The sequence below is a fragment of the Heptranchias perlo genome, chromosome 32 (genome assembly GCF_035084215.1).
Source record: "Heptranchias perlo isolate sHepPer1 chromosome 32, sHepPer1.hap1, whole genome shotgun sequence".
NCBI lineage: Eukaryota > Metazoa > Chordata > Chondrichthyes > Hexanchiformes > Hexanchidae > Heptranchias > Heptranchias perlo.
In genome coordinates, this window is record NC_090356.1 from 29,296,950 (window position 1) to 29,317,163 (window position 20,214).

Genomic DNA, 20,214 nt, shown 5'->3' on the forward strand with positions numbered 1-20,214 from the left:
GCTTTGGTGAGACCACACAGGAGTACTGTGTACAGTTTTGGTCTCCTTATCTAAGGAAGGATCTACTTTCCATAGAGGCGGTGCAACGAAGGTTCACTAGATTGATTCTTGGGATGAGAGGGTTGTCCTTTGAGGATAGATTGAGTAGAATGGGCCTATATTCTCTGGAGTTTAGAAGAATGAGAGGTGATCTCATTGGAACACATAAGATTATGAGAAGGCTTGACTGGCTAGATGCTGAGAGGCTGTTTCCCCTGGCTGGAGAGTCTAGAACTATAGGGCATAGACTCAGGATAAGGGGTCTGCTATTTAGGACTGAAATGAGGAGGAATTTCTTCACTTAGAGGGTTGTGAATCTTTGGAATTCCCTCCCCAGAGGGCTGTGGATGCTCAGTCGTTGAATATATTCAAGGCTGAGATCAATAGATTTTTGTACTCTAGGGAAATCAAGGGATATGGGAATAGGGTGGGAAAGTGGAGTTGAGGTCGAAGATCAGCCATGATCTTATTGAATGGCAGAGCAGGCTCGAGGGGCCATATGGCCTACTGCTGCTCTTATTTCTTATATTCTTATATTCTTAAAATTGGTCCTCCCTAACCTTCTCTAAAGATTCTCTAAAGCATAGAGACCCAGGTCTTTTAGCCTATCTTGATAACTAAGATGCTTTAAGCTGGTAATTATTCCAGTGCTTCAATATCACCCACCATGTGAGGAGACCAAAACTGGACACAGTATTCTAACTGAGGCCTAACCAAGATCTTGGACAAGGACAAAATATTATGCTTTGTCTTACAGTCAATTGTCCTTTAAATGCACCCCAACACCCTATTTGCTATAACTATTGCTTCACGGCATTGCTCATGAACCTTTAGAGATCCATGCACTGGAACGCCCAGATCTCTTTCTTTCTCCACCTGCTTTAATGCTTTTCCCTGAAGGGTGTTTGTATGTTGAGCATTTGTCCTGTCAACATGCATAACACTGCATTTCTCCAAATTAAACATTATTTGCCAGTCACGAGCCCAATCCCCCAACACATCAAGATCCGCCTGATGCAGTCGAGCGTCGTCTACGGTCCTGACACTCGCACAAATCTTAGTATCATCTGCAAATTTTCAGATCGTACCCCCAACAACTACATCTAGATCATTAATAAAAATTGTAAAGAGCAATGGTCTCAACACCGATCCCTGTGGGACAACACTGGTGACCGGTCTCTGAACAGATCCATATCCATCTATAACTACTTTCTGCCTAGCATACGCTAGGCTTGGCTGAGTCATTTTCCTCATCCACATCCAACTGGTGACCTCTTCAACATCACAATGGCAAAGCGATGCCCCAAAGCAGGGCTACCACTCCCACCTGCTCAGGAGATGTGTCCCTGGGCAGTTGCATCCATCGGGTGGGCACCCATGCCCTTTGGGGTACATCTGGCTTCCCCGCCTCAGGTGGGGGTACGTAACTGGCTGCAATGCTTTTTTTAACACCTTAATAATAATAAAAAATTGGCTCATTTCTAATTAAACTCATTGCCTTTGGTAGGGAAACCTCGGCCTTTTAAATTTCAAATCTGCCCCCATCAGTTGCCAGGGACGCACAGTGTTGCAAGGAAAAATTTACAGGACTATGGGGACAGAGCAGTAGAGTGGGACTAATTGGATAGCTCTTTCAAACAGCTGGCACGGGCACGATGGGCCAAATGGCCTCCTTATGCGCTGTATGATACTATGATTCGATGATGCAATTCTCACATTTGCACAGCATCCCTCCCCCCAAATCATCCAGAAACCTGGATCGGTGGGGATCCAGTGTAACTGGGTCTCACTCCAATTTCCACACCACCTTGAACAGATTCTGACTCCATTAATAGCCCCGCACAAGAGAAAATTAGCTCTCCGTCTCCCGTGACACGGGTGTCTAAGCTGTTGTGTTCCTGGACCTTATAAATGTGTAGCATATAAGTCTCAGGAGCCACATGTGGGTTACAAATTGTATGGCCCAGCACCCGTTTTTCAGAAAGAAAGAAGAAAGACCTGCATTTATATAGCGCCTTTCGTGACTTCAGTACATCCCAAAGTGCTTCGCAGCCAATGAAGTACTTTTATTTTTAAGTATGCAGATACCCAGGGACACACCTCATGAACAGGTGAGAGTAGTAGTCTTACTTTGGGATGTCACTTTGCCATCACATGGCACAGCTATTTCCAGATGTTGTTCTACTTGTAGGACTTTAAACCAGCAAAACGGGGGGAGGGATCTGGTGAAAATATCATACGTCTGAAGATAAAAGAAATAGGAGATGAGAGCAAAGGTCAGACCAAGGTAAGGAGCAAGGGTGACATAAATGGTCAGGGTACAAATACAGTTAAAGAACATGAGTGCAATTTGACTGTTAAAGATAAAGTGAAGGGAACAATTATTAAAAATAAATTAAATTGCCTGTACAGCAATGTGCGCAGCATCTGAAACAAAATGGGGGAACTGGAGGCAATAATTCGTAACAAGGAGCCAGATGTGGTAGGGATAACTGAAAGGTGGCTACATAAATAACAGGACTGGACGTTTAATATTGCAGGATATAAAGTATTTAGAAAGGATAGGGAAGGAAGAAGTAGGGGGGGAGTGGAGTTGCTGTACTAATTAGAGACAACATAATGGCAATAGAAAAAAGGGACATAAGTAACAATAAGATAGAAACAGAATCCATATGGATTGAGACAAAGGGCAAGAAGGGATCAATCACATTAATAGGCATATTGTACAGACCACCTAATAGTGGGATGGAAGTGGAGGAAGAAAGATGTAAGTAAATCCATGAAATAAGTAAAAACAATTGAACTATTATCATTGAATGAAGGGGGGGTGGGGTAGTTGTACTAATTAGAGACAACATAATGGCAATAGAAAGATAGAAACAGAATCCATATAGATTGAGACAAAGGATAAGAAGGAATCGATCACGTTAATAGGTATATTCTACCTAATAGTGGAAGGGAAGTGGAGGAAGAAATAATTAGGCAAATCTATGAAATGAGTAAAAAACATCGAGTAGTAATCATGGGAGATTTTAACTACCCCTAAATAAAGTGGTAGGGAAAGGGGGATGGAGTTTTTACAGTGTGTACAGGACTCCTTTCTTACCCAGTACGTGATAAGCCCAACAAGAGAGGAATCTCTGCCGGATCTGGTAATGGGAACAGATAAGAGAAGTAAGTGTAGGGGAACCTCTAGGCAATAGCGATCATAAAATAATAAAGTTTAACATAATGATTGAGAAAGACGTATGTAAGACAAAGACCAAAGTAATAGATTGGAAATCAGCTAATTTTGAGGGGCTGAGAATGGAACTAGGGGAGGTAAACTGGAAAAAAACATTGACCAGAAAAAGAGAGAGAACAGCAGTGGGAAATATTTAAAACAGTGATCAATAGAGTCCAGGAGAAATATATTCCTTTAAAATACAAGCACAAACTAGCCAATAATGAAACACCATGGATGAATAAAGAGATGCGGGTAAAATTGAAACTAAAAAAGGTATACAGACAAGAAAGGAGAAGATGACAAAAGGGAATGCGAGAAGGTTAGGAAGGATGAAAAAAAACAATTAGGAAGGCAAAGAGGAATTACGAAATTAAATTATCAAGGAATATAAAAAGAAATAGTAATGGATTCTACAGACACATAAATAACAAAAGAAAAATCAGGATAGGGATAGGGCCACTAAGGGATGCACAGGATAAACTCATAGGTAATGACATCAAAATGGCAGAAATATTAAATAATTACTTTGTCTCAGTATTTACCAGGGAGACTAACAAGGTGGGCATGACATTAGAAGAAGAGATCAAAAAAGGTATTAAGACATTTAAGATAGAAAGGGGGGAGATAATTGATAAACTGATCAAGCTTAGAGAGGATAAAACCCCTGATCCAGATGGATTGCATCCGCGAATATTAAAAGAAGTTAGGGAGACAATAGCAGAGGCACTATTACATATATATAAAAATTCATTACAAAAGGGAATAGTGCCAGAGGACTGAAGGACAGCTAATGTTATTCGTGTATTTAAAAAGGGGGATAGAACAAATCCAGGGAATTATAGACCAGTTAGCTTAACGTCGGTGGTAGGAAAGATAATGGAATCATTACTCAAAGATATAATAGAAAAACATTTAGAAAGAGTAGTCAGCATGGATTTCAGAAGGAAAAGTCATGTTTGACCAACCTTGTTGAATTCTTTGAAGAAGTAACAGAAAGGGTAGACAAGAGCAATGTAGTAGATGTAATATATTTGGATTTTCAAAAGGCCTTCGATAAGGTACCATGTTGTAGATTCATGACTAAGGTCAGACCATGTGGAGTCAGGGGACAGGTAGCAGAATAGATATCAAGCTGGCTACAAAACAGAAAACAGAGAGGAACATGGGAACATAGGAACAGGAGTAGGCCATTCAGCCCCTCGTGCCTGCTCCGCCATTTGATAAGATCATGGCTCATCTGTGATCTAACTCCATATACCCGCCTTTGGCCCATATCCCTTAATACCTTTGATTGCCAAAAAGCTATCTATCTCAGATTTAAATTTAGCAATTGAGCTAGTATCAATTGCCGTTTGCGGAAGAGAGTTCCAAACTTCTACCACCCTTTGTGTGTAGAAATGTTTTCTAATCTCGCTCCTGAAAGGTCTGGCTCTAATTTATAGACTGTGCCCCCTACTCCTAGAATCCCCAACCAGCGGAAATAGTTTCTCTCTATCCACCCTATCCGTTCCCCTTAATATCTTATAAACTTCAATCAGATCACCCCATAACCTTCGAAACTCTAGAAAATACAACCCCAATTTGTGTAATCTCTCCTCGTAACTTAACCCTTGAAGTCCAGGTATCATTCTAGTAAACCTACGCTGCACTCCCTCCAAGGCCAATGTGTCCTTCCAAAGGTGTGGTGCCCAGAACTGCTCACAGTACTCCAGGTGCGGTCTAACCAGGGTTTTGTATAGCTGCAGCATAACTTCTGCCCCCTTGTACTCTAGTCCTCTAGATATAAAGGCCAGCATTCCATTAGCCTTATTGATTATTTTCTGCACCTGTTCATGACACTTCAATGATCTATGTACGTGAACCCCTAGGTCCCTTTGGACATCCACTGTTTTTAACTTTTTACCATTTAGAAAGTACCCTGTTCTATCCTTTTTTGATCCAAAGTGGATGACCTTACATTTGTCTACATTGAGTAGGGATTTAAGTGTAGCTACTCAGACTGGCACAAGGTGGGAAGTGGTGTTCCACAGGGATTGGTGCTGGGGCTATTTTTGTTCACAATTTACATCAACGATTTGGACTCAGGAATCGGAAGTACAATTTCAAAATTTGAGGACTACTCAAAATTGGGGGTTGTAGTTAATACAAAGGAAGAATGCGTTAAAATGCAAGAAAACATTAACAAACTTGGCAAATGAGTTTCAATATAGATAAGTGTGAGGTGGTACATTTTGATAGGAAGAATAAGGAGGCCTCATACTGCTTGGATAATAAAAGTCTAAATGGGATCGAGGAGCAAAGGGATCTCCTGGTGCAGATACACAAATCACTAAAAGTAGCGACGTAGTTAATAAGGCCATAAAAAAGCAATCCAAGCACTGGGGTTCATTTCTCGAGGGATAGAATTGAAAAGCAGAAAAGCTATGTTAAACTTGTATAGAACCTTGGTTGGACCACACTTGGAGTAATGTGCACGGTTTTGGTCCCCATATTATGAAAAGGATATAGAGGCATTGGAGAAGGTGCAAAAAAAATTCACAAGGATGTTACCAGAACTGAGAGGATATATTTACCAGGAAAGGCTGAACAGGCTGGGGCTCTTTTCTCTCGAAAAGCAAAGGCTGAAGATAGAGGTCTTTAAGATAATGAAAGGGTTTGACAGGGTAGATGTGGAGAAAATGTTTCCACTTGTGGGGGAGACCAGAACTAGAGGTCATAAATATGAGATAGTCACCAATAAATCCAATAGGGAATTCAGGAGAAACTTCTTTACTCAAAGAGTGGTTAGAATCTGGAATGTTCTACGACAAGGAATAGTTGAGGCAAATATTATAAATGCATTTGAGGGGAATCTAGATGAGCACATGAGGGATAGAAGGGTATGCTGATAGGAGTAGATGAAGAAAGAAGGGAGGAGGCTCTTGTGGAGCATAAACGCCAGCATGGACCTGTTGGGCCGAGTGGTCCATCATTGTGCTGTAGACTCCATGAGCAGAATTTTCACTTCGAGCGGAGAAGGGAGCAAGGGGAAGACTTTCGAGTGCGAAATCCGGAAGGTAAGATCGCGACCCTAAAGAAGCCAGTAAATTTTACTTCTGGGTTTCTACGCCTGGCAGCAAGCCTGATTGACAGGCTGGCTGGATATCGGGCAGGAAGGCTTGCAGCAGCAGGCCGCAGCCAGGCTTCAGAGGGAAGGAGGGAGGGATCATGGACTGGGGAGGAGATTTGTTGGGGGGGTGGCAGGGAGAAGTTTGGGGGGGGGTTGCTGGGAAGAAGATCGGAGGGGGGGGACCGGGAGGAAGATCGGTGGGGGGGGGGCCCGGGTAGAAAATCGGGGGGGGGCCAGGAAGAAGATCAGCAGGGGGGGCCGGGAAGAAGATCGGCGGGGGGGGCCGGGAAGAAGATCGGCGGGGGGGCCGGGAAGAAGATCGGCGGGGGGGGCCGGGTAGAAGATCGGCGGGGGGGCCGGGAAGAAGATTGGGGGGGTGGAGCCGGGAAGAAGATCTGGGGGTCTGAGGGGGAGGGTGCTGGGAAGAAGATCAGGGTGGGGAACGGGGAGAAGATCGGGGGTGAGATGGGAAGAAGATCGGGGTGTGGTGGGGGGGAACCGAGAAGAAGGACCGGGGGGGGGGTGGCCGAGAAGAAGATCGGGGGTGGGGGGGTGCCGGGAAGAAAATCCGGGGGGGGGGGTGCTGGGAAGAAGACTGGGGGGTGGCCGAGAAGAAGATCGGGGGGTGGGCTGGGAAGAAGATCGGGGGGTGGGGAACAGGGAAGAAGGTTGGGGGGGGGGCAAGGAAGAAGATCGGGGGGGGGGGCAGGGAAGAAGATCGGGTGGGGCAGGGAAAAAGATCAGGGGTGGGGCAGAGAAGAAGATCGGGTTGGGGGCCCGGGAAGAAGATCGAGGGGCCGGGGAGGAGATCGGAGGTCGCTAGAGGTCGGATGAAGAGTCGGAGAGATCGGGGGTCCACCACGTGCTGGGTGGGGTGGGGGGGTCCCCCATGGGCCGAGGGGCTGGTGGCCGGTCACGGGGGTCAGGTGAGCTTGTTGGGCCTGGATGAAGCACTCCTGCTCCTCCGGGCCCACAGTCAGTGCAATAAAGGCCCTCACCTCATGGACCCGGCCCTTCCCACCTGCTTTCACTTGATGTGAATCAGAAGCAATGGGAAACCCAAACAGATAAGGTTAAATTCATTTTAATTTTCCAATACACAAAATATTAAGTACCTCAAGTATCTCAATGAGGTACATTGCCCTTTTAAGTATCGGCCTGCCGGGTTTGTGGGGGCGGGACTTCCTGGTGTCTGCTGTCCACACGCAGACAAACCTGCCTGGATGCGGGATGCGGTCCCACACCAAAAAGCTGTTATTTTAACCTCCAACCCACCTGTTCTTGGGGTTAAAATTTACCCCAATGTAACGTAACGTACCATTAAAAAACATTCAGTGTAGAAACTCATCATCATTGTTGGACCAAGTGTAACGGCGGCTTTACTCTGCATCTGGCCTGTGCCGTACCTGGCCTGCTAGTGTTTGTCACCAGTGATTGGACACCAAAAACAGACAAGTGTATCACTCCCTCACCCTAACAAATAGAAATTTCACCAAAAATCGAAATGTAAATAAAAATAAACAGGAAATTCCAAATTTCACGTTTAGTTTCTGTTGCTGGGGGTTTGTAATGAAGCAACGATTAAATCATATTCAACGATTATATCATTTTCCACACAGTCAGGGTATATTTTCCGTGTATATTTTACATGCATATCTTACATGTGTATTTCACATGTATATTTTATGTGTATATTTTACATGTATATTTTACGTGTATACTTTCTATTGTTGTTCTGCGTGTACAGTTCCTTAGTTGGAACGGATTGGCAAAACTCTGTTACCCATTAATGCCACTAAAAATATAAAGCTCCTCCAGCTACTGTGAGACTTTGTGCTTTGTACTGACAGTTTAATACATGCTGTGACATATTGTCCTTACGCTATTGGAGGTACATCCGATTAATAAACATAAACCAAAGCTTTAAAAGACACGGAGCTGCCAGATGGCAGAGAACTCTTGTATCAGCTCGTCTACCAGAAGTCTGTGCTAAACTTCAGACGTCACCCGACATGAAAACACTTTTTGCCTTGGTTCTGCTCACTGGTTGCTTGTCAAGCGTGCCTGCAGCTGTTGTGGTTCGGGTGAGACCCAGTTCTTTTTAAAGTTTCTATTTGATTATTTTGTGTTTTCTTTCACTGTGCTCTGAATTATAAATGTCATAAAGAAAGAAAGGATTTATAAAGCACCTTTCATGACATCCCAAAGCCAATTAAGTACTTTTATAAATTGTAGTCGCTGTTTTAATGTAGGAAACACGGCAGCCAATTTGTGCACAGCAAGATCCCACAAACAGCAATGCGATGATGACCAGATAATCTGTTTTTTAGGTGTTGGTTGAGGGATAAATATTGGCCAGGACACCGGGGAAAACTCCCCTGCTCTTCTTCTAAACAGTGCCGTGGGATCTTTTATGTCCACCTGAGAGGGCAGACAGTCCTCAGTTTAATATCTCATCTGAAGGACGGCACCTCCGACAGTGCAGCACTCCCTCAGCACTGTACTAGTGTGTCAGCCTAGATTTTGTGCTCGAATTCCTGGAATGGGGTTTGAACCCACAATCTCTGACCCAGAGGCGAGAATACATGATGGAAAGGCAAGACATTTATCCCCTGACTTGGGGGGGACTGAACACTGAGTGCCTCTGACAATACTGTTTATTTGCTATAACAGCTATAATAGGATATTCAATTTGTATGGATTTTAAATATTATTTTAATTTGATATTTTACATGCTGTGTTTCAATCTCCCTTTCATTTAATAACTTTGTATTCATTGATTATAATAATAAAAACATGTGTAATCCTGCTTCAAACTGCAAGGCATAAAACCTTCCTGAAACAGGTCATTCATTTAACAATTGAATAAAAAAACCCCACCTGCAAATATAAAACCACCAGGGGCTGGCCATTGGGTTTCTCAAGGACATTAATCCCCTGGTTCTTCCCAAACCTGTACATTCTGTGGTAGACTGTTCTATCTTTCTTAACTGCCTAAATATCGTTCTGCACACCTCCAGATTGGATGAAGCATCTGAGGGATTAAAATCCTCTTTGCAAACAGATGGGGGATGAAATTGGTCTCAGGCAGGAGTGCAGACGCTGGTAGCCAATCAGCCGCCTGATTTATGCCCCGCCCACCTGGTGTCCCTTTCCGTTGACGTCAGTGGAAAAGAAAATGGAAGGGGTTGTGAAACGGGCTGCTCTTTCACTATGGCCTGTTCGCACTACTGCCCAAGACCAATTTCACTGCAGAAAATCTGTTAGGCTGTTTTTTTTGTTTGCTTTGTAACAGTTCGGACAGCGTGGTATTCACATCCCTAGAACGCATGTACGTGCAGTACTGCTACTGAGCCACTCACCGATCAGCCACTGAACTGGTACAAAACTCGCACTTTCCGTGAATCCAGCTGTGAAGTAGCAATATTGAGCAGTGATGGAGAGGGTCAGCGTACTGTTGCACCCTATTGATGTGGCAGGGAGTGGCTGATCTAATGAATAGCACAAAGATAAGCAATGATTACTATCACGGCTAAATTCCCCTCCGTCAACTCAGAAGCAACGATGGGACCGAATGAATTCACTCCATTGTCATCGGTTCTGAACCAGCCCTGGCATTCCAGTCATCTGTATCCCTTTCTGTGACAAGTCACTCTTGGCATTGTCTATCCAGCACGTCCTGGGTCTTCCCCGGCCTCTTGTTCCACGTATCTCTGCGCTCAGGGCCGTGAAAGGTATTCCGGCTGTTTCCATTCTTGAAACGTGCCCAAACCATCTTTCTTGTGTCTTCTGTATAAGCCTTATCTCTTGTCCAAGCCGTGTTCTTATTATATCATTCTTGATTCGTTGCATCCTGGATACTCCCAGTCTTGCTCTCAACCAACTCATCTTTTGCTCGTCAACTTTTCTCATGTTCCAGCGCTCAGATCTGTATAATAATATGGGCGATAACCATCACTTCACAAACTCTTACTTTCATTTTTACCAAAATATCTTTGGCCTTCCATATCCTTCTATTTCCTATTAATATTCATTGCTTCCATTAAGCAGCATATAGAAGCAATAAACATTAACACTTTGTCCATGTGATCTCCTGGACTGGTTTCGATCTCCTGAGGGAGTCGGAGAGGAATTTCCCTGAGTATTTTTTCCCTTATTTTTTCCCCCTTTTTTTGCCTCGACCAGGAGATTACATGGCTGCGGGAGGGGGGGAGAACTAATGTGAGTTACCGGTACATTTAACACCTTTAGGGTACAAAGAGTCCCTGGGCACTTCTTGGAGAAGCAGCAACATAGAATGCTGAGCTAGGGGAGGGAAATCAGGGGAAGTGTTTGACGACTCGACAGAAAAGGCATTTAAAAGACGAGAGAGAAGTAGAGAGGCAGCGAGGTGTCTGGAGCAGATTCTAGGCAGCAAGGCCTAGGTGGCTGAAGCTGAACCATCGTTGGTGGGATGGAGAGATGGAGTAATGCTTGGGAGGCTGGACTAGGAAAATCAAAGGATGGAGGAGGCACAGTAAGTCTGGAGGAGGTGGCAGAGGTGCAGTGGAGTGAGGTCATGGAGAGATCTGATGGTAAGGACAAGCATTTCCAATTTCATGCACTGGGGGACAAAGGGTTAGTGTTGGTCAACAAGGGTGGGAGTGATGGACGAGTAGGACTTAGTATGGGATATCAGCAGCTGCATTTTAACCGGTTGGAGTTTATGGACCAAGGACAAAGTGAAGCCAGCAAGGAAACCACTTGGTAATCAAATCTGGAAGTAACAAAATAATGGATAAAGGTTTCAGTGTTGTAGGAGCTAAGATCGGAGTGGAGGTGAGCAATATTGTGAAGGATTCAGACATGGATGGACAGATATTACATAGAAGTTGCAGCACAGAAACAGGCCATTCGGCCCAACTGGTCTATTCCGGTGTATATGCTCCACTCGAGCCTCCTCCCACTGTACTTCATCTAACCCTATCAGCATATCCTTCTATTCCTTTCTCCCTCACGTGTTTATCTAGCTTCCCCGTAAATGCATCTGTGCTATTCGCCTCAACTATTCCTTGTGGTAGCGAGTTCCACATTCTAACCACTCTCTGAGTAAAGAAGTTTCTCCTGAATTCCCTATTAGATTTATTAGTGACTATACATTTATGACTCTATATTTAGACACCCCACATATATATATACCTAAATATGCACAAGAACTACCATGACTAAATTCCAGTCCGTCAGCTCAGCAGTGATGAGGGGTCGAATACACAAGAACTAACCATGTGATTTTAAGCAGTAACGTCTCAAAAGTGCAGCTAGTAAGATTAGGCAAAATATATTGCACCATCAATGGTGTCACACAAATGATGCTTCACACTTCCAATGACAATACACAATGTGCCCTCAATCAGCACATACTGTTCTGTTCTCAGGAGGAGATTGGTATTCGCCAGCTGTGAATCTCCACAGATTGTAGCTCTTAGCCAGTTTTGAGGAGGCAGGGAAATGTTAGAGGGTGTGGACATGTTAAAGCTGGAGGATGCAGCTGAGGTCCTGGTTTGTACAATTATACTCACATAATTTGACTGTTGCTACGTTCACCTCGGGACGCACGGTGACTGAGCTGTTGGAGAGAACATATACTAATAATACTGCAGGAATATACAGCCTTTACACTCATAGGCCCGGATTTTAACTCCCCCCACCTGGCAGAAACTGGGCAGTTAAAATGAAGCCAATCACTTACCCCTTCTGATCCCGCTGCCTTCCCACCACGATCTGAACCTGCTCTTTAAATATGCAGACCTGGTCCGATGAGATCACCAGGGCCCGATCTGCAATATTCGGCGGAGGCCTGACCGGGGAGCGGTGACAGCCTCACTGTCCGGCCAGACCTGCCTCTCTCAGTGGAATTCTCCAACCAACCCTGAACACGTGTCTCACTCTTTTGTCGCCTCTGTTGACAAGAAGGTGGGAACTTGTCCTCCGAATTCTTCGCTGGTCAGGGATTGGCCAGTAGAGTTTTCAGTTTAACCTGCTCGTGCCCTCCTGAATGTGGATCCCCTGAAAACAACATCTGCTATTTTCAGAATGAATAGTCTTATTCCAACACAATGAACCTGGATGGTTCACAGCAAAGGTTTAACAACACCACCTTCATTGTTGGAGCAGTAAACAGGGCACATTCCAACAGTTGGTCGATCTGGTTTAACAACAACATTTATATAGCACCTTTAACGTAGTAAAACATCCCAAGGCCCTTCACAGGAGCGTAATCAGACAAAGCTTGACACCGAGCCACATGAGGAGATATTACGACAGATGACCAAAAGCTTGGTCAAAGAGGTAGGTTTTAAGGAGCGTCTTAAAGGAGGAGAGGTGGAGAGGCAGAGAGGTTTAGGGAGGGAATTCCAGAGCTTAGGGCCTAGACAGCTGAAGGCACGAACGCCAATGGTGGAGAGAAGTACGTGGGGGATGCACAAGAGGCCAGAATTGGAGGAGCGCAGAGATCTCGGAGGGTTGTAGGGCTGGAGGAGGTTACAGAGATAGGGAGGGGCAAGGCCTTGGAGGGATTTGAAAACAAGATGAGAATTTTAAAATTAAGGCATTGCCGGCCCAGGAGCCAAAGTAGGTCAGCGAGCACAGGGGTGATGGGTGAACGGTACTTGGTGCGAGTTAGGATACGGGCAGCAGAGTTTTGGATGAGCTCGAGTTTATGGAGGGTGGGAGATGGGAGGCCGGCCAGGAGAGCATTGGAATAGTCAAGTCTGGAGGTAACAAAGACTTGGATGAGGGTTTCAGCAGCAGATGAGCTGAGGCAGGGACGGAGACAGGCGATGTTACGGAGGTGGAGCAGCAGCAGATGGGCTGCATCACCCACCCACTTCAACTCTGGCTGCAGGCTGGACTTTAAAGTTTAACTTAAATGTAACACATCAGCATGAATCAAACCTGAGTCCTTCCATAGTAAAGTGATCAAAAATCCCAAAACGTGACAGAGAATTTGGGTAATGGAGTTCTGGATAAGTTTGCATTGGTGCAGGGTGGGGCTTGAGATGTCTGCAGGGAGAGCATTGGAGGCAAAAGCACAGATGAGGGCGTCAGCAAGAATGGTGGCTGAGATAGGAATGGAGGTAGGCACTGTTACAGAAGTAGGTAGGTATAGGTGGCCCTGGTGATGGACCACCAGTGAGTTAGAGAGGTCCCTGCACAAGTGAGCAGGAAGAGGTTCTGGTAGAAAGTACAGCCCAGAGGGTTAGCAAGGGTCCGAGTTCTGCTGAAGAGGACAGAGATAGACAGTGACCCAGCCTTTAAAAGAAAGGCCTTCCATGTGCAGCAGCAATTGCTGCAGACATTGGGTACCCTGCCTATGGGCTGCTGCACAATGTCGGAGAGCATGGAGGAGGAGACCGCGTCCAGCTGGTGCGGGGTTCTCTCTACGGCCTACGGCCATAATGGAACATCTGGTCACCTCGTTGGATGCTGCAATTTGGCCCTCCTTGCAGCAGTCTCTATCCCCAGTAGTAGTATCTCTTACGGGTGGTCATTACTGGCACCATGCAGGCTATGGGTTCCACCATCTCCTCCGCCTTGGACAGGCCAGGGATCGGATAGATAGGTGCTTCACTCACATCCCAGATCTGCAGTCTGCTCTCAGGCAGGTCAGTGGAAGTGCTTAACCACAGCCGCAAGGGCACTGCCAGTGTCATAATGTGAGTGGCACATGTTACCCTCCCTCAGGATGACAACACAACTGTAAAAGCCTCTCTGGAGATGTGCAGCCTCCTTATAGACTGCTCCTCAGTAAACTGGAGGGCAATGACTCTAGGCCTATGGACAGGGTTAGGCCATCTTCCTTTGTGGCCTCCTAGCAGCCCCAACTGCAGCTCCCGAACGTTCCCCCACCTGTTACTGCTGCTGATGCTCCTTTCCCTCCTCTTCCTTCAACCAGAATGGAATGGCCAAGATAAATTCCATACCCAGTACCTCCCTGAGCTTCCTGAAGATTTCGAAACAAATTCAAGTAGAGATGCAGCGATTTCCAAGTCACAAACATCTGTATAAATCAAGCAAGGTTTTCTTTTCCAGACCTATTCCAATGATCTGAGTGCTTGCAGGTGAGTGCCCCTTTAAAAAAACGCTTGAAATGGCTGTACTACTAAGCAGGCCCAGCACTGCGCGTTTGTCTCACTCATTTGCCCGAAAATGGCATCGGACTCCAATTTGCATTCTGTAGAGATGTTCCCACCTGCTTCTGGTAGCCGCCTGGGCTGCCCATTTCAAGGACCACATCAAAATGGCGGTGGCTGGAGCAGCAGTGGAAGTGGGAGGTGGTGGGGAGTTAAGTCGTGCTCCTCAATTTTCTGAGGGCCTCTGCCCAGCTTCCCCCTTGAAAATGGGGACAAAATCGACCCCAATGGAAATGAAAACCGTAACTATCCTTTTGTTCTACATGTTCCAGTCAAGTGCAGTGATGCTCCTGTGCTTCAGCACCTCGTTACTTCCAGAGCAAAATAATAGAGTTTACAAACATCTCATGAGTTTACATGTCAGGTACGATATTGTAGTGGTTATGTTGCTGGACGAGTAATCCAGAGGCCTGGACTAATAATCCAGAGAGTTCAAATCCTACCAGGGCAGTTTGAGAATTGAATTCAGTTTAAAAAAATAAAAAGCTGGGATCAGAAAAAGTGACCGTGAAGCTGTCGGATTGTCAGAAAAACCCAATTGGTTCACTAATGTCCTTTAGGGAAGGAAACCTGCCGTCCTTACCTGGTCTGGCCTATAGGTGACTCCAGTCCCACACCAACATGGTTGACTCTGTAGTAGCTGAGCAAGGCGCTCAGTTGTATCAAACTACCATGTGCTAAAAGCTACCAGTGGTTCAAGAAGAAGACCCTTCACCACCTTCTTAAAGACAACTAGGGACGGGTGATAAATGCTGGCCTTGCCAGCAATGCTCGCATCCGGAGAATAAAAAATATGTATCTAAGCTTTTAAGACATCCCAATCTCATAATTGTATTTTCTCTGTGTGACAATATAACAATTTCCATTCCGAACACATGACTCCAATCGAAGTCTGTAATTTCATTGCTTACTCAAAGTTTATAGACATGCTGGACCTGCTCTCGAAGCCAGTGTTGGACCTAATGATATCCCACCTCAAATGGATAGCCAGGAGTTCTCCCACCAGCAATAATTTTAAGACAGGCTGCAATGTTTTTTTATTTGCACAAGGGAGAAAGGTTACCTTTAAAGGGTTGAGCCAATCAGAAGGAATAAGCACCAGTTGTTTCATTGGCAGCTTCACCAATGTCTGAACAGCACTGTCACAGTACGTTCTGAATGATGCCTCAGTTGGACTGCATTCTAACACATTAAAGGAATCACACAGTTTCAACCGGTTCTGTGAGACATGTAAAATTAAGGAGTAACGCAGTTTAAAAAAAAAGACTTGCATTGATATAGTGCCATTCACGATCCCAGGACATCCCAAAGCGTTTTACAGCCAATGAAGTACTTATTAAGTGTAGTCAGGTGACTACACTTAATAAGGCTGTAGGAAATGTAGCAGCCAAATTTCACGCTGCTGATCAGATAATCTGTTTTAGGTGTTGGTTCAGGGATAAATGTTGGCTGGGACACAAATCCCCTACTCTTCTTCAAAATAGTGCCATGGGATCTTTTACATCCACCTGAGAGGGCAGACGGGGCCTCGGTTTAACATCACATCCAAAGGACGGTACCTCCGACAGTGTAGCGTTCCCTGGAGTGTCAGCCCAGATTTTGTGTTCAAGTCTCTGGAGTGCGATGTAAACCCACAATGTCCTGACTCAGAGGTGAGAATGCTACTAACAGAGCCATGGCTGACACCCAACTGATGCATTGAAGGGCAAGATAGTGACATAGTATCACTGCCCTTACACATGAAGGAGAAATGGGGAAATGAAATTAAATGGAGGAAGGTGTTGAAAAGTCCAGTTAATTATGTAGGTTCCAAATGAAATTGCAGGGCTGTGACTAAACTCTGGTATGTTATTCTGTTTCTATAAAGTTGGGAAATTTCGACTTCCCACTACAGGATGTGATACAGCTGAAAACATTGATGGATGACGACTTATTTAAAAAGTCCCGCTTTTCTTTTGCTGCCACCGCTGCGTTATGCAACAGTCCTGATGTCCCAGAAATGTTTATACCAGTTTGTACCAAGAGTGACGCTCCTCATGTTTTTTTCTTGCTGAGTAAGTAACTCAGGAATGTGCTGAGTAAAGGATATTCTGTAAGTAATGTGAAGATGTGTTATTTGTGTGCGTATATGTGCCACGAATAGAAACTCAGGTGCAGAGCTGTCCGATTTGCACCCTGGTTTTCTCATGTGTTGTGAAAGGAGGACAGTGGTGTCATCTCCCCATTCAACCAATAGCTACTGACCTCTCTCCTTCCAACCAATAGCTACTGACCTCTCTCCTTCCAACCAATAGCTACTGACCTTTCTCCTCCAACCAATAGCTACTGACCTCTCTCCTTCCAACTAATAGCTACTGACCTCTCTCCTTCCAACCAATAGCTACTGACCTCTCTCCTTCCAACCAATAGCTACTGACCTTTCTCCTCCAACCAATAGCTACTGACCTCTCTCCTTCCAACCAATAGCTACTGACCTTTCTCCTTCCAACCAATAGCTACTGACCTTTCTCCTTCCAACCAATAGTTACTGACCTTTCTCCTCCAACTAATAGCTACTGACCTCTCTCCTTCTAACCAATAGCTACTGACCTTTCTCCTTCCAACCAATAGTTACTGACCTTTCTCCTCCAACTAATAGCTACTGACCTCTCTCCTTCCAACCAATAGCTACTGACCTTTCTCCTTCCAACCAATAGCTACTGACCTTTCTCCTTACAACCAATACCTACTGTCCAATCTCCTTCCAACCAATACCGCCTGACCTCTTCCCTTTAAACTAATACCTAAGAGGCATAAGAAAAAGATTTGCACCCATTCCCCTCATGATCTGCCAGGTTAAGTTGAACATCCTGCAAAAAGGCAATATGCACCTGTTCCTTGTGCAGAAATTAAAAAATCTTCTTAATGTTTATTTAAAAAACGGAGTCCATTAAAAATATGAAAATTCGAATAGTCACCATCCAAGAAAGATAATAGTATCTTAACTCAACGAATCTGAAAATGAAGGGGGACCAGCAGACAGTCAATAGATGGGGGTTACAATCACCTGAGGAGATCATCAACGGTCTTCATCTAAGGACTAATGGAGCCCCAGTCGCTATCTGTGATACGGCAAAAATACAGTCTAATAAAAATAAACATATACTACAGGACATTACTATATAGGCCTAATGGAGATCACTGTGTTCCTCAAACGGGCTGTGCTCCCATTAAAATGGATCGATTTTGTACTTAACTAATTTTCAAGATTCATTTGATTTTCTGTTCACTATACAAAGAAAGTGCCCAACAGAGCAAGCAATAGAGCAATTACACTCCAAGCCAAAAGCTGGTATGCCCAAATGTGCATTGTTTCAGTAAAGAACAGTAAAACATGTCCAACTGTCAAAATAGTGGCCTTTACTCCCCTGTGCATAGGAACACGAGTAGGCCATTCAGCCCCTCAAACCTGTTGCCCCATTCATTTACATCATGGCTGATGTGTCCCTAAACTCTATTTCCCCGCCTTTGCTCCAAATCCCTTGATACCCTTACCCAACAAAAATCTATTCATCTCAGTATTGAACATTTCAATTGACACAGGATCCACTGCCTTTTGAAGGAGAGAGTTCGAGATTTCCACTACCCCTTGCCTGAAGAAGTGCTTCCTGATTCATTCCTGAACGGCCTAGCTCTAAGTTTAAGATTCTGCCCCCTTGTTCTGGATTCCCCCAGCAGAGGAAATAGATTCTCTTTATCCACCCTATCAAATCCCCTTAACATTTTAAACCCCTCGATCAGATCACCCCTCAATCTTCTACACTCAATGAAATACAAAGTCAAGTTAATTCAACCTGTCCTCATAATTTAACCCTTTTAGCCCCAGTATCATTCTGGTGAATCTCCGCAGCACCCCCTCCAAGGCCAATATATCCTTCCTGAGGCGCGGCGCCCAGAACTGAACACACAATGTTTATAGCTGATGTGACATTAACCATTTTAAACAGAAGAATTTAAGTTGAGAATATTTAATTTGTATGCTTATAACTTTTGTTTGTGGTCTGTTTTATTTTCACTTTCTTTAGGCTGTATTAATATACTTTACTTAATTCTATTTTATTCTGTGAGTTACATTTAATACTGTTAGTTTTAATTCACTTGTTCTTCCTGCGATTTAAAAATATGTTTGAAATGTTCCTATTCAGCTTTGCAAATTTGTCATGCATGATTTGTTCAGGTTTTTTGGCACTTGCAGGTCAACGTAGTGAGATATTTCGGACAAGGAAAAATCTCAACAAGTTTTGAATTGTTAATTAGTTCATTCAAACGTAAGACAATGTACGTGGTTTGTGAAGTACTTCTGACTCTTTTATATTTTTGTTTTCTAGGACAGATAGCTGCATACCCGTATCCTTGTGAAATCTGTGCATATGCTTCTTGCATTGGCTGCAGTTAAACTTCACTGCAGCGAATCCTACCACATGTAAAATAGCCACTTGTTTAATATCTGTTGTTAATCAATAAGATCCAACCAGAAAAGAATCAGAGAATCTTGTCTTAAGTTCCTAATGTCTCAGTCATGTTGATAAATAAGTTCAGAGCTGTCTGTTGTCATCATAAAAGTGTGAACGTTTACTTAGTCCGACAGTGAATATGAGCAGATCAGTGTTGAACAAGACAGTTCACCATATCATTGGGCAATTATCTTTAAGAGTCCAGCAACAAGCCAACAATATTGTATATTTAACCTCATTGACTAGAAGAATCTCCAGAACATTCTGGGATTGATTGCGAGGAGGGAATGTGATTTTACCCAAGATCTTTTTGCAAATCTAATGGGGCAACGGCTTGCATTATGTAGCGCCTTTAATACCGAACAATGTCCCAAGGCGCTTGACAGAGACGTAATTTTCTTTTAAATGGGCGGCGAGCGAAAGAAGATGGTATTAAGAGGGGTGGGCAAATGTTTTGTCAAAGAGGTGGGTTTTAAGAATGGTCTTAAAGAAGGAGAGGAGATACGGAGGGATTTAGGGAGATGTTAGTCAGATTGGTTCACAGGTTTCTATTAGGCAAGTACTGGAGAATAATAAAGCATACATCTCCAACAAGCTCTGGAACTGACAGGAAAAATGTTAACTATTGAAATCACTTGACAATATGAAGAAATTTTCAATGAGGTTCATAGACTGTCACTTTGTATCTGTTGTTCATTTGAAATCAATAAACCTTATTAAATGATGACGAATGATTATAAGTTCTTAATAAAATACAGTTGGGGTAACCCACATAGTTACCTCAGAGTCCCAAGTGTTCCTGCTGTTCATACTTGTCTTTTTTCATAAATAGTATTAAATTATAGTGCGATTCACTGGATATCCAGAGTCAAACACTTGCGAACGATATATATCCGACCATGCCATCTATAGCCTCTATAGAAATATTCAGTGCACAGCTGGTGCAACTAATAATTATGATAAATGTGACATATTTTTGCTATGGGCACAGTGGGCCACCATACTGTCCTTTCACCTCTGGGACCTGGATTTGAATCCAGCTCCAATTTACAAGGATGTGTCTCCTTTGTCCCTTATGAACTCAGTCTGAATGATCTGAATCCAGTCCCTAATGGATGTGGTAAAAACAACTGCCTCTGATTTGCTACTGAATTGATGATGGGCCTTTGTGGAAGC

At 44.1% G+C, this 20,214-nt stretch overlaps 1 protein-coding gene across 1 annotated transcript; it reads left to right on the plus strand.

The window, feature by feature from the left end:
• The first annotated feature begins 8,223 nt into the window (after positions 1 to 8,223).
• Positions 8,224 to 19,763, plus strand: LOC137300868 (guanylin-like). Its single transcript, XM_067970117.1, has 3 exons — positions 8,224 to 8,458; positions 16,413 to 16,599; positions 18,913 to 19,763. The coding sequence occupies exons 1-3, from the start codon at positions 8,387 to 8,389 to the stop codon at positions 18,978 to 18,980; spliced, it is 327 nt and encodes a 108-aa protein (XP_067826218.1). The 5' UTR covers positions 8,224 to 8,386; the 3' UTR covers positions 18,981 to 19,763.
• Positions 19,764 to 20,214: the final 451 nt, after the last annotated feature.